Source organism: Asterias rubens, chromosome 15, assembly GCF_902459465.1.
Source record: "Asterias rubens chromosome 15, eAstRub1.3, whole genome shotgun sequence".
Classification (NCBI taxonomy): Eukaryota; Metazoa; Echinodermata; class Asteroidea; order Forcipulatida; family Asteriidae; genus Asterias; species Asterias rubens.
Window position 1 is genome coordinate 12,566,859 of NC_047076.1, and position 13,404 is coordinate 12,580,262.

The 13,404-nt window shown below is 37.5% G+C and overlaps 1 protein-coding gene across 1 annotated transcript in view; it reads right to left on the reverse strand.

Moving 5' to 3' along the window:
* The window catches only part of LOC117300283 (SCO-spondin-like), a 46,478-nt gene extending 35,061 nt beyond the window's left edge, over positions 1-11,417 (reverse strand). The window contains exons 1-6 of the mRNA XM_033784017.1: positions 11,359-11,417; positions 7,352-7,507; positions 3,016-3,080; positions 1,534-1,632; positions 426-491; positions 99-276 (exon numbers count right to left, since the gene is read on the reverse strand). Coding sequence (XP_033639908.1) covers positions 99-276; positions 426-491; positions 1,534-1,632; positions 3,016-3,080; positions 7,352-7,507; positions 11,359-11,417 — 623 coding nt within the window. The remainder of the gene's footprint in view (positions 1-98; positions 277-425; positions 492-1,533; positions 1,633-3,015; positions 3,081-7,351; positions 7,508-11,358) is intronic.
* Between the last annotated feature and the right edge of the window lie 1,987 nt (positions 11,418-13,404).

The window sequence follows — 13,404 nt, forward strand, 5'->3', positions numbered from 1 at the left end:
AACAAACAAACAAACAAACAAACAAACAAACAAACAAACAAACAAACAAACAAACAAACAAACAAACAGACAAACAAACCTGCAGTTGGTTGACTTACCATATTATGACTGTGCTTTTACAGGATGAGTTTGCGCAATGTGATCTTGGCAGAATGTCCACAGTCAATTCCAGTTGCTCTTGTTGATAGAACACCAGATTGTGCTTACAATTGTATGGGTAGTTGTAATTCAGTCCATCCAAGGTGCGCACGGAGCCACCCGAAAAGGAACAAATTCCTAGAGTACACAGTTTTGAAGAAAAGCATTAGAAATCACAGTCGTGCTTTTCTTTCTCAGTTTTTCAAAAGTTCCAGAATTTGATAATCTTAGGAAATTTTCTGGATTCTGGACCAAAAAACCGGAGACTGTTTGTTGGGCAAACTCACCGTCATAGTCTCCATCTATTGTTGTGTCAACTGTTGGGTCAAACGGTAGCTCTGTGTACAAGCTTCCTAAAAAGATAAAATGTCAACAAACCCCAACAATTATTTTAAAAATAAACAATAATAATAAAAAAAAGTATTTTATTTTTTACGCTATCCACATTTTGTTAATTTTTTTCATAAAGCAAAACCAAACTAATGAAATTAAGTGGTTTCAAAGAGGCTTTTATTTATTTGCTTACTTTTTGTGGGTAATATTTTTTAATATTCCGTCACAATAATCACAACAGGTCATTAATGTGATATTGCCAGCGTGACCCTCTTGAAACAAGGCAAAAACTCTTTAGTTTGAGGTACGAAGTGTCTTGTAAGAAGGTACACCATGCTCCAGGTACGCAGTGTTTGACTTCACAATTTACCCTGCTAAAAGCACAGACACTATTGGTAATTACTCAAAATATTTTTTAGCAAAAAAAACTTACATGTACTTGGTAACGAAGAATTGAGAGCTGATGATACACTATGTAGTAGAAAACATTATGAAATGGCTCCCTCTAAAAGAATTTTATTTCGAGACCTCAAAATTAGATCTGAGGTCTCGAAATCAAGCATCTGAAAGCACACAACTTCGTGTGACAAGGGTGTTTTTATTTCCATTATAATCTCGCAATTTTGACGATCCCATTTTCACAGGTTTGTTATTATGAGCATGTTGAGATACATGTACACCAAGTGAGAAGACTGGACTTTGACAATTACGGAAGGTATCCAGTGTCTTTAAATACACTATTGGTAAATACTAAAAAAAAATACTAAAGAAAAAAGGTCATTTTTTACTCAAATATTGAAAGACTTAAGGCCTCAAGCCTTTTGTGACGCATCTGAAAGCACACAAATTTGTGGAAAAAGGGGTTTTTCTTTCATTATTTTCTTGCAATTTCAGTGACCACTTATTGAGTCAAAGTTTCACAGATTTTATATGTGCAATGTTGGGATACAACATGAGAATACAGGTCTTTGACAAATTAATAACCAAAGGTGTCCAGTGCCTTTAAGAAGGTATCCAGGGTAGGAAATGGTCAAGGTACGAAGTGACCTGACACCGTCCTACCTTTTATCTCAGCATTCTCATCCACGAGTCGTTTTGAGCAGAGCCTAGACTCCAAGTTACATTCAGGGTTTTCCTCATCGCAGATGCCCTCACAGATAGCTGGACAAATGAAACAATCAAACAAATTGTCAAAACTCCTGACGCAACATCCAAGTCCTGCAGTAAGGGTTGCATTATTATTTAGAAAAACATCTTCTAGTACTAGAAGCAACAAACAAAGTCCTCAGTCCTCTTAAAGGATTTGGGTACTTTTTGTAACACAAAACACAATGTCCACATATTTACATGAAACTTACACCGTTTGAGGATAATGAAAGTAGAAAGCATTACCTTTTAATATTAGTTGCTCGTGCGCCCGGAAGACGATCGAACTTGATCATTTAGAGGACGTAAAAGTCGTAACAAGGTTTCCGTAGGTGAACCTGCGGAAGGATCATTAACGAGGAACGAACAAAGGACCCGCGCCGGGTCCACAGCGCGGGGACCCCGTCTGACACGGCCGCTCCATGTCATGAAGATACGTCTTTACATGCCCAAATAATGTTCGTTTCATGGTCACTGAGACAAAATTTTTTTTCATGACATTGTTTTACTCATTTCTCAAAAACTACAGCACCTCAGCAAGTAATATTTTCAGGGAAGCTTTCTACTATCATTATCTTCAAACTGTGTAAGTTTAGTATAATTCTGTGGACCAGTATTGTGTTTTTTGTCCTACAAAATGTACATAGATCCTTTAACAGACTTACGAGTGGTAATTTTTTTTTAAGAGCATAAAAAACACGTATACATCAGGCTCAGAATTACAAGGAGACCATGGCCTGTTGCCTCAGGCCTTAATAGGGCCTACGCCCCTTCCATAGGCTTCAAGATTTTCCAAAATGGCAGCACCCTATCCTGCATGTCCTATGCATACATGAAAATGGCCTTGCCTTCTCAGAATAATGTCAGATTCCAGACCTGCTACATGACAACACTAAGCTGGGCTCAATTTCATGGCTCTGCTTACCGCCAAATTCTGCGCTTACGATCACAACTCCCCGCTTACGTGCAAGCGCCGAATTTCTGCGCTAGCCCTGTAAGCGTAGAATGCCTAATAATGCGAGTATGCCCGCGTAGAAGCCAAAAAGTACACTTGCCTTAAGCACAAAATTCCCTGCTTCAGTTAGCGCCACGGTAAGCAGAGCCATAAAATTGGACCCTGGTTGAGTGGTTAAGGGCATCGAATTGAAGTTATGGTGCTAAGTCACCAGTATGGGATCGAATCCCGGTCGTGACACTTGTGTCCTTGAGTGAGATACATGTACTTTACTATAATTGCTTCTCTTCACCATCATTTTCAATGATTGTCATTTGATAGTATGGCGCATATTTCATGACAGTTTCCTTTGGCTCCCCCTCATCAAAAACATTCGTCAGGTTTGGTTTCTGCGCCCCCCCCCCCCACCCCCCCCCCACCCCCACACCAGTCAAGGAACTTACCCTCTCCACAATCCTCAGATTCGACACGTTGGAAGCTTTCTTCAGTTTCATCGCAACAAACCCATCTGAGTTAAAACACATCATAAATGCAAACAAAAAAACACACGTAAGGGACTGTTTAATAATACTCAAGTCCTACCTAGCTAGAACTCTGAGGTTCTGCTATTGATAACGTATTGTAAGATGCCAGTATTTAAGGTGTCCCTAAAATGGTGGCATATCTTTTACCTCTCTGTGCGCGCTGTAAACAACCCCTAGATAAAATGTTTGTGGTTTGACTTGCCAAGCAAAGAGTCTCCTCTCCCTTGACCAAAAGTAAGAAACACGTAAGTGCCGGGGCAAAAAATATTTATGTAAAATGATAAGAATGTGTAAACAAAAATTCCTGTAAATACTGTGCAGTCATCTTGTTTTTTTGAGGAGATGAAGTTACCAAAATCTTCTTGGGGGGGGGGGGGCAACTTACCCTTGACCAGTTCGGGATCACTCAACATCTCATTGCGTCAAACGGTGCCGCACTAACTTATATATGTAAGGTAAAATCATACTACTGGACTGCAGTAGAAAGTTTATTTAGTTGATTTTGAGAAACATTAGGCCTACTTCAACAAATTCTTGTATCTGATTTTTTTTGTGTGAGAAAATTAAACTTGGAGGGGTAAATAATGCTTCTAAAGTTCGCTTCACTTTTTCATTTGCCTTTGCTGGAGTTTTGTGGTTTTGTCGCTGTGTTTTTGCGCTGCTATTGAAGACACTTGCATGACATTCACTTAAGAAAGGAAGTCCAAGTCCATGCCAACACACCTCTGAAGTTTCGTGTCCTTGAGAGACACTTTTATGCAATAAAGGGCACTCTACTGATTCAGAATAGATTCAACTGATCCTGAACTGGTCAAACAGGTGACGATACTTTTCTCAAAGCCTCTTCAAAATCTTTTTTTGTCAGTGAATACTTGGTGAGTTTTATGTCATGTTTAGGTAAACTGATAAACTTTTTTGTTTAAGATATCAAAGAGAATGCAACAAAAAACAATGTGAATTCAAACAGTGATCCAGGGATAACTTTCCGTATGGCGCCACTACTTTTTCACTCATTTTTAGAAAAAGGGATATCTCATTGAGGTAAATTAGAGGAAAAGTTTCCGTATGGCGTGGCGCGCCACCATTTTTTCATTCGAAATAAAATAATATAGTATCTAATTTACCTGATTGATATATCCCTTTTTGTAAAAATGAGTGAAAAAGTGGTGGCGCCATACGGAAAGTTATCCAAATTGGATACTAGTATATGTAATGGGATGAAATTGCAGCCCCCTTTTTTTTTGTTACCCCTAGTTTACCTATGTCCTGCTCGGACTAGGGCGAGTCTAGGGGTGGGTGGTTGCCTGGTGGTGTGTGATGAGTGGGTGATTGGTAGCAGGCTTTGCAACCAATCACGGCTATTGAGGAAGGGATGTCTAGGGGTCAGTGACCAAACCCAAGGAAGTGGTTTGACACTTGGCCACTGGATACCTACAGAGGACGGATCGTGTTAGAATTAACCCTTCAATAATTACACTTTGCCTCTGTCGGACATCTACGTTGGATTGCGCCAGCCCAGCTTTATCACCACAATAATTGTATATTCATCCCCTGTCCTGCTCTAGGTGAGTTTGATTTTACTTTTATCTTTCTTGTGAGCCTAGCTAGGTTTAAAAGTTAAAGTAAAGATCGGCGTGTCGCGTAACATTTAATTTGAACAATCGCTGCATACTTTCAATTGTGTAAGAATAGTGTTTTAGATTTTGATGACTGAAGTTCTAGAAAAGAAGTTCCTTTTTACATGCTCTTATTTTGAATTGATAATTGTTGACTTGTTGTTTTCCATGCTCTTTTGACTTTTGATGCTTACAAAATGTGAATTGTCATATTATATTTTGTCTCAGTATGATTTAGCTTTTAACTTGATTTATTTAATGTTGGTTTAGTTTCTGCATTATTCAGTACTTATTTGTTTCATGGTTCAATTTCATTGTCTACTTTGCCCAAGACCAGATACTTTTATTAGCGTCTGTTTTATTGAGTGGTTGATTTGTTTGATTCCACCTGTGGATTAATAGAACAACTTATTTCTAATAGTACTTTTTGATACGAGTTTGGCAAGAGACAAAGACTAGTTTTGTATTTGAAGTTTCTTTGATTTAGTTTTATGCATCTTTCTTTCTTGTATTTACTGAAACTATACTTTTCAGCCAGTGATTACTTTTATCATAGTTTTGCTCTATGGTTTCATACATATATCTTTGCTTTTTAACTTCTTGTTTGGTTTTCAATGTTTTGCATTTACTTTTATTTAGACTTCTTTAAAGTTTATCATTGTATATAATTCATTGCAGTCAAAACCAATTCCCACGGTTTTTCATTGTTTATTGTAAACATCTTGATTTCATGGCACCAAGGAGTCATTGTTCCATGAAATGTCTTAAATACCACAAACTATGCAAGGGATGTAGTTTCCCTTAATTGGTTTAAATACCCTGTCCATCATTTTGCTGGGGAATAGTGTGACCTTTTATAGCACCCATACTGCACTGGCTAGTGTAACAGTCTCACACAGCTGTTATTGTTTCACACTTAATTTACTTTCAAGATTAGTGATTTCTGTTTAAGGATTATAAGGTTTATTATTAGGTATTTAATTTTAGTGTAGTTTATATTTTTGAATGGCATAGTATTAATTTTACACTTGGCCACTGGACACCGACAGAGGACGGATAATAGTGTTAGAATTAACCCTCCAAGTTCCTTCAATAATTACACTTTGCCTCTGTAGGACATATACGTTGGATTGCGCCAGCCCAGCTTTATCACCACAATAATTGTATATTCATCCCCTGTCCTGCTCTAGGCCGAATCCAAATCAAGAGAGCCAGCAGGACAGCGTGTCATCAACTGTAGCCTATTTATCTTCACTGCATTTTTGTCATACCCAGTTGTACCAGAACAGTAATCCTGTCCCCTGATCAAGGACAAGAAACTGGTTCTGAAGTCTTCAAGTTTGTCATCATAATCTTCGCAGCCCCAATATCTCCAACTTTGCTGGAAGAACTTTTTCATTGTCACACCATCTTCAATTCAAGTTATCATCAGCGTCCGTCCAAGTCCACCACCAACAGATAGGCCATTCATTTATTTTTGTTTTATATTTCCATTGTATAAAGTTTCATTGTTATTTTCGTTGCATTTTAATTGTCGAGACCCGCCGGGTTTGTTTTTCTCCTCTTTTGTATTTGAGATTTTATTAATTATCTCATTTGCACTGTATAAATACAGCGTTTTAAATTCGCCTCTCCCTTTATAGTAGTCGGGATTTGAATAAAACTTTCTTCATATTTTACAACACCACAAAAACAGCGTGTCCCTTGTAAAATTTATTATGTTTCAGCACAGAGTGCGCTAGCCGCACTCAAACATCGAATGAAAAAGTGGAGGCACCACACGGAAACTTTTCCCTTACGGTTACGTAGTAAAGAGAGATGTGGGAACAAACCTCAGACAATAACTAAACCGGTGAAGACTAAATAAGGGTAAGAAAGACAACTTTATCATTTTTATGAACACCACAATGAATAAAATACATTCAATCAATTGTACGTACCAAACCAAACCCTTCAATTGTGGGACACACAGCGAGAGAGCAACGAATGAGCAACACGCCGTGGTTCGACGCACGCCGTGGTTCGACGCGACGGCACGGCGTGGTACACCTCCCATTTTTGACAAAATCATATTTCCTTTTTGCGAAACAATGCTTGCATTTTGACGAGACATTTAAGCCTTCTTCATCTATGTGTCGCCAGGGAGCTTTCCTTCACCGAATGAAGATAACGTGGAGTCAAGTAGAGACACTTTTCAACCAAAATTCCAAACAGAACTTTCACTGAAGAAAGTGACACCGGTGCGCCGCACGTACACGAGAATCAAATCGTAGTAAGAATATTATCTTGCCGGATGGTGGCGCTATAACAAAAAAGGAGGCGTTCCAAAAACTTATTTTTTTCTTAGAAAGTACCCTTTATGTAACTAGTGGCAACAACAATACGCAAAAAATAGTGTACCTTCTCGTTATTTACTTCACTGCCACGGAGTGAGTACTATCTCGACTTTTTTATTAGCTGGCTCCTAGGTCATCGCCAGGATAAAACAGTGCTCTTGAAAACTAAAGTTACACATTCTTTTTATATTAAAATAGCGTCAGTGAATTGTTTTATGAATGATGGAAAGTACGGGATGCATTTTAACGCAAAAAAAAAGAAGGGACAACTTTGTTATAAAGAAATGATTGTTTAACCCTTACCTTAGCACGTAATTTCTTGTCTGTTGGTTAATCGTCAGGTAGCTTCTCTTTTCGAAGATGTTGGAGATAGATGGCCATTCATTCCCAACGAAGTACACTCGTTCTACCTTCCTGCATACCTTGTCGGTTGGCAAATCAGTACCCAATGCAGAACATCTTTAAGACAATGAAGTAAACAGCTCATTAAAGACATTGGACAATAATTAGTAATTGTCAAAGACCAGTCTTCTCACTTGGTGTATCTCAACATATGCATAAAATAACAAACCTGTGAAAATTTGAGCTCAAAATTGGTCTTCGGAGTTGCAAGATGAAAGTAAAGAACACCTTTGTCACACTGACGAAGTTGTGTGCTTTCAGACGCTTGATTTTGAGACCTCAGAATTCTAAATCTACGGTCTCAAAATCAAATTCGTGGAAAAGTACTTCTTCTCGAAAACTACGTCACTTCAGAGGGACCCGTTTCTCACAATGTTTTATGCTATCAACCTCTTCCCATTACTCGTTACCATGAGCTTTTATGCTGATAATTATTGAGTGATTACCCAAAGGGTCCACTGCCTTTAATACCTGCAGTTTTTTTTTTTTTTTTTTTTTTTTTTTTTGGGGGGGGGGGGGGGTTTATTGTTCTAAAGTTTTCGTAGTCTGAAAAGGTTGCTGTGGAGACAGGGTTGCTGTGGAGCAACAAATATTTTACAATTCCCCCGCAAAATGTGAAAAGCATGCTGTGGGTTTTAAAAATCAATTGCCAGGCTTACAAACATTAAATTTCCCCCCTATTTTGTTCACATTATATCGCACAACTTTTGTCATGTTTGAGTTTCAATGCTGATATCAAAATGAACCCCCCCCCCCCCCTTCGCTTGGTTTGAGCAGCAAAGGATAAAAAGTCTACCCTTCCATACTACGGTTGGGTTTTTGAGCGACAATGGAAACAAGCCTCATCCCGCTCTTTTTGGATGGAAAGGGGGAATACTCGGCAATTCCTACTTTGTTTTCCACAAATATTTCATGGAGAACAAAAGCATAATATTAATTTTAACATTTCGAAAACAACTTCAAGAAACTTGAGTTGCAATAAATTTACCCACAGTGAACAATGAAAATTGTAGCTAATATTTGACCTGTTATTACGCAGTAAACATAATGTACTGGGCAATTTTCGACCAATACATATTTTGACCAATGTTGGTTTACATGGTAACATAATAATTTTATTGGTTAATGTTCGTTGCCTATAAAGTTGGGTTTATGCTTTTACACTTATTCTGGTTATACTTATTTACCTACTCCCAGCTAGTTGGTTAAAATAAGATTTTCATAATATTGGTAAAAGCCATTTGCACATTAATTTGGTAATTTTGTCAACTTTCACAAAGTTGGTTAACCGGAACAAGTCACTATAAAATATGGGACAGCTGTCACCACAGACACAGGGTGTGTTCGATTAGCTTCCCTGGGTTGATCCCGATCTGTCCCGGTGCGTTCGAATAGCTTTGACGCCATTCCAGGGGCTCACCCGGGTCAGCCCCCAGTGCCCTGCTTGTTTTTGTGGAGTGGGTCACTTCGGTGTGACCCGAGGTGCATGACCGCACCATGAGAGGGCAAAATGTGATCGTTCGATTAGCTCTTGTCAGGGGCTCACTCGAGTGAGCACCGCAGGGTCGACCCGGGGAAGCTTATCGAACGCACCCAATCGTCTGTAGACGTAAGACGCCACATGTTCAGTCTTTTATGGGTGCGTTCGATAAGCTTCCCTTGGTCGACCCTGCGGTGCTCACTCGGGTGAGCCACTGACCCACTCAACAAGCAGGGTATTGGGGGCTGACCCGGGTGAGCCCTTGGAATGACGTCAAAGCTTTTCGAACGTACCGGGGCAGACCGGTGTCGACCAAGGGACGAACGCATTCAATGGGTGCGTTCGTTTAGCTTCCCTCTGTCTCAAAATCAAGCATCTAAAAGCACACGAGTTCATGTGACAAGGGTGTTTTTTCTTCCATTTTTATCTCGCAACTTCGACGACCAATTGAGTTCAATTTCACAGTTTTTTTTATGCATATGTTGAGATACACCAAGTGCATGAGAAGACTGGTCTTTTACAATAATATTCAATATTGTCTTTGACAATAAAAATATTACCATTAAGATTGTCACATTTTGTTGTTAATCTGAACTTCCTAGCAGGTCAAATTCCATTTTGCACAATAATAATTGGTCTTTATCAACTTTCCCCAAGAGTTAGTCAACTTGTCGCATCATTAATAATACATGTCTTAACATCTCTAAAACGTTAATTTTGGTTTTTACCCATACACTGATGTGTGTATAAGCACTATTTACCCATTACGTTCCCGAGCCCTGTGAATCACAGGCATATTAACTAGGGCGGGATTCGAACCCACGACCCTTGCAATTCTATAGCATTCTGATACCAACTAGACTAACGAGATTGCCCGGTATCATCGAATCCTATGTTTTGGCAGCGGGTACCGCAACGCTATAAGAGATGTTAAATTTGCATCGGGGATAAAGAATTAACTTGTTTTTACCTAGCCTATATATACAGCGGTGTGTGTTAGCACTGTATACTCAGTACTTTTCCGAGTCCTGCGATAAAAATCCCACCCAATTAATTTTATGCCTGTGATATTTAAAAAATATATATATACAAAAATCAACCATTATTTTGTTGGTAGTTCTCATTGCCCAATTGGTTCATTAGTGTAGGTCAAAATTCCAGGGAAACCGTACATTTCTATTAAAAACAGACCAATTATTTGACAAACGATGTTGCCCAACATTTGTTCGTTCGATGTTTGAACAGTGTAAAGCGGACACAAGCTGAACTATACACCGAGCCCACTTACAATTCCAGAGACTAATAACACATTTTCAGGTGAAAAGTACAAGAACATTAAAAATATAGTTTGCACGAGATTGTGAAAATATAGTTTGCAAATAATTTAGAAAAAATAGACTAAAACGGTCGTCGAAGTTGACAGAAAACAATGGAAGAAAAAAGTTGTGTGCTTTCACATGCTTGAATTCGAGACCTCAGAGCTGACGTCTCGAATTCAATGCAAATACTTTTGTGAGAAATTACTTATTTCTCACAAACTATACGTTACTTCAGAGGGAGCTGTTTCTCACAATGTTTTATAATATCAACAGCTCACCATTGCTCGTTACAATGCAAGTCACGTTTTTATGCTAACAATTATTTTGAGTACCAGTGGTGTCCACAGTGCCTTTAATGGTCTGACGTATCGAAGACTAATAATGAGGAATGATCTGCTATTAGGGTCCAAGCATCTCCTCACTTAGTGTATCTCAACATATGCATAAAATAACAAACCTGTGAAAAATTTGAGCTCAACTGGTCGTCGAAGTTGCGAGAAAATATTGAAAGAAAACAACACCCATGTTACACGAAGTTGTGTGCCTTCAGATGCTTGATTTCGTGACCTTGAATTCTAAATAATTATGAGGTCTCGAAATCAAAATCGTGGAAAATTACTTCTTTCTCGAAAACTACGTAATTTCAGAGGGAGCCTTTTCTCACACCATCTTATATACTATCAACCTCTCCCCATTACAGTCGTTACCAAGTAAGGTTTTATGCTAAAAATTAGTTTGACTAATTACCAATAGTGTCCACATAGTGAAAAACGCCACTCTTTACATTTCGAGTTGTCCCTCATCAGGTTCTTTTAAAGTGGTGGTTATTCACTCTGTTAGAGGGGTTTCACTCCAGGACAGTAGAGTGAAAAATCAGAATGCAAACTATGATGTAAAAGAGTGGAAGATCACTCGAAAAAGAGTTGTTCCTCATGTATGCTCCGATTATGGCTCTTCAAAGAGTGCCTTTTCACTCTTTTGGTATTTAGAGAGTGCATAGCTGTCAGTCTGTTTCCATGGGTTGCATGGATAACTTTGAAAACAAATCTTATTCTTAGCGCACAGGTTGAGAAAAAAACATAATTTTCTTAGGGAAACTATATACTTACCGAAGAATCCCAAACGACACAATCACAAGGACCATGCACTGGAGCAGGCCATGACCCATGATGGTGCTATGTTCGTCTCCTTCGTCAGAGCTTCAGCTACCCTTCAAACACTGTTTACAGATAACTGGAGTGAAGTCGGCGCCCACAGCCTTTGAACAAATCGAGTCAAAGTATTGCTTTTTATGTGAGACATAAAGGCGAGGCCCCTACGTGGAGGTAGTAAATCAAGATTCTGATTGGTTGAATGATGCTGGTTACAGAAATCATTTTCAAAATAAGCCATAATCATTGGATAGTACCCAAACTGCTGTTTTGGTTGCTTGCAATTTCATTGGCTAGAAAAACCAATATGCAAATAAATGGCCGAGCCCCAAATTTAAATAATATCTCCACACGAACCCAATCCTTCTACCCCCCCCCCAAAAAAAAAAAAACGCCGAGTTTGCAATTATTAAGCACAACATGTGCACTCACAGAAAGAACATACTGAAGTGTTGATTCTTAATTTGTACAAAATTGAAGTTTTTACAAACAAACAAATAAACTGCCTCCAGGATTCGCAACATCTGCTGTGACTATAAGCAATGTCATTATCATTAACCGAATATTGTAATTAATTTGCGCGTCTGTATTCTATCAAATAGTTTCATGCTTCAAATGAAAAGCAATGTAAATGTATGAAGTTTGTACAGATGCTGAATTTATTCATAATTAATAGAACATCTGGTAGACTAAAAACAATTTCAACACAACAATAGGATAAAAAGTTAAACATTCGGGGTGTGCAAATTTATTACCCCTTCATATATATATTTTATTTGATGCATAATATTGTTTGGTTCCAAAGGAAATCCGTTTACTCATCGAAAACGAACTTGTTGTTGTCATTTGCTGTATAAGCCTTTTAATGAATTCTGTGGAGATTGTCTAAAACACACAAAAAACAAACACAAACACAAACACAAACACCCAAACAAACAACTAAACAAACACCCAAACAAACACCCAGACAAACAAACAGACAAACAAACAAACAAACAAACAAACAAACAAACAAACAAACAAACAAACAAACAAACAAACAAACAAACACACAAACACACAAACACACAAACACACAAACAAACAAACAATTAAACAAACAAACAAACAAACAAACAAACAAACAAACAAACAAACAAACAAACAAACAAACAAACAAACAAACAAACAAACAAATATTCAAAGTATTCAAAGACAGAGACTATTACAGTATTGAATGATTGTCCAGTACATACAATGAAGTTTTTTCAAACAAACTGCCAAGAAAGATATTAAAAGAATATCCCCTCATTGCAGTATTGATTTGTAATTTGTACAAATGAAGTTTTTATAACAAATAAAATTTCTCCATAAAAAAAAAATATCACACAAAACTGCTGAGCTAGAAATTATTTTAAATATGCATTCATAGACAGAACATATTGCAGTATTGATTTGTAATTTGTACAAATGAAGTTTTAACAAACAAACTGCCCCTAGGTGTTGTTACATCTGCTGTTACGATCAACAAAAAATATTAATATTAATAAGAAAATTTTAGTTTGGGTGTCTGTACTTCGTCCTGTTGTTTCATGCTCACAGAAGAAACCAAAATATAATTGTTTTCGTTGTGTAGTAATGCTTAATTTGTTCATAATTAGAAGAGTAATTAAGACACAAATAAAATATTGTGAATCACTTTTTAAGTTGGTATTAAAAAGGGAAACTTTCACCAGAGAAAAGAGATTGTGAAACGGTATAATCATTTGCAAGATTTATTCATGTTCACATACATACAGCATTATAACTACCCTAGCAAGTAGATTAATATAAACAAAATATCTTTCGGCCCGATTCAATTAATTTAATACATGAATACCAACCAACATTTAGTGACATTTTTAAAGAAAACACAAACAAAACACAAGCATATAATCTCTTTTTAAGCTTCCAAAAATATCTGTATTATCTATAATATTTACTCGTCAAATTATTACATCACAATATATTTTTGGAAAATAAGTT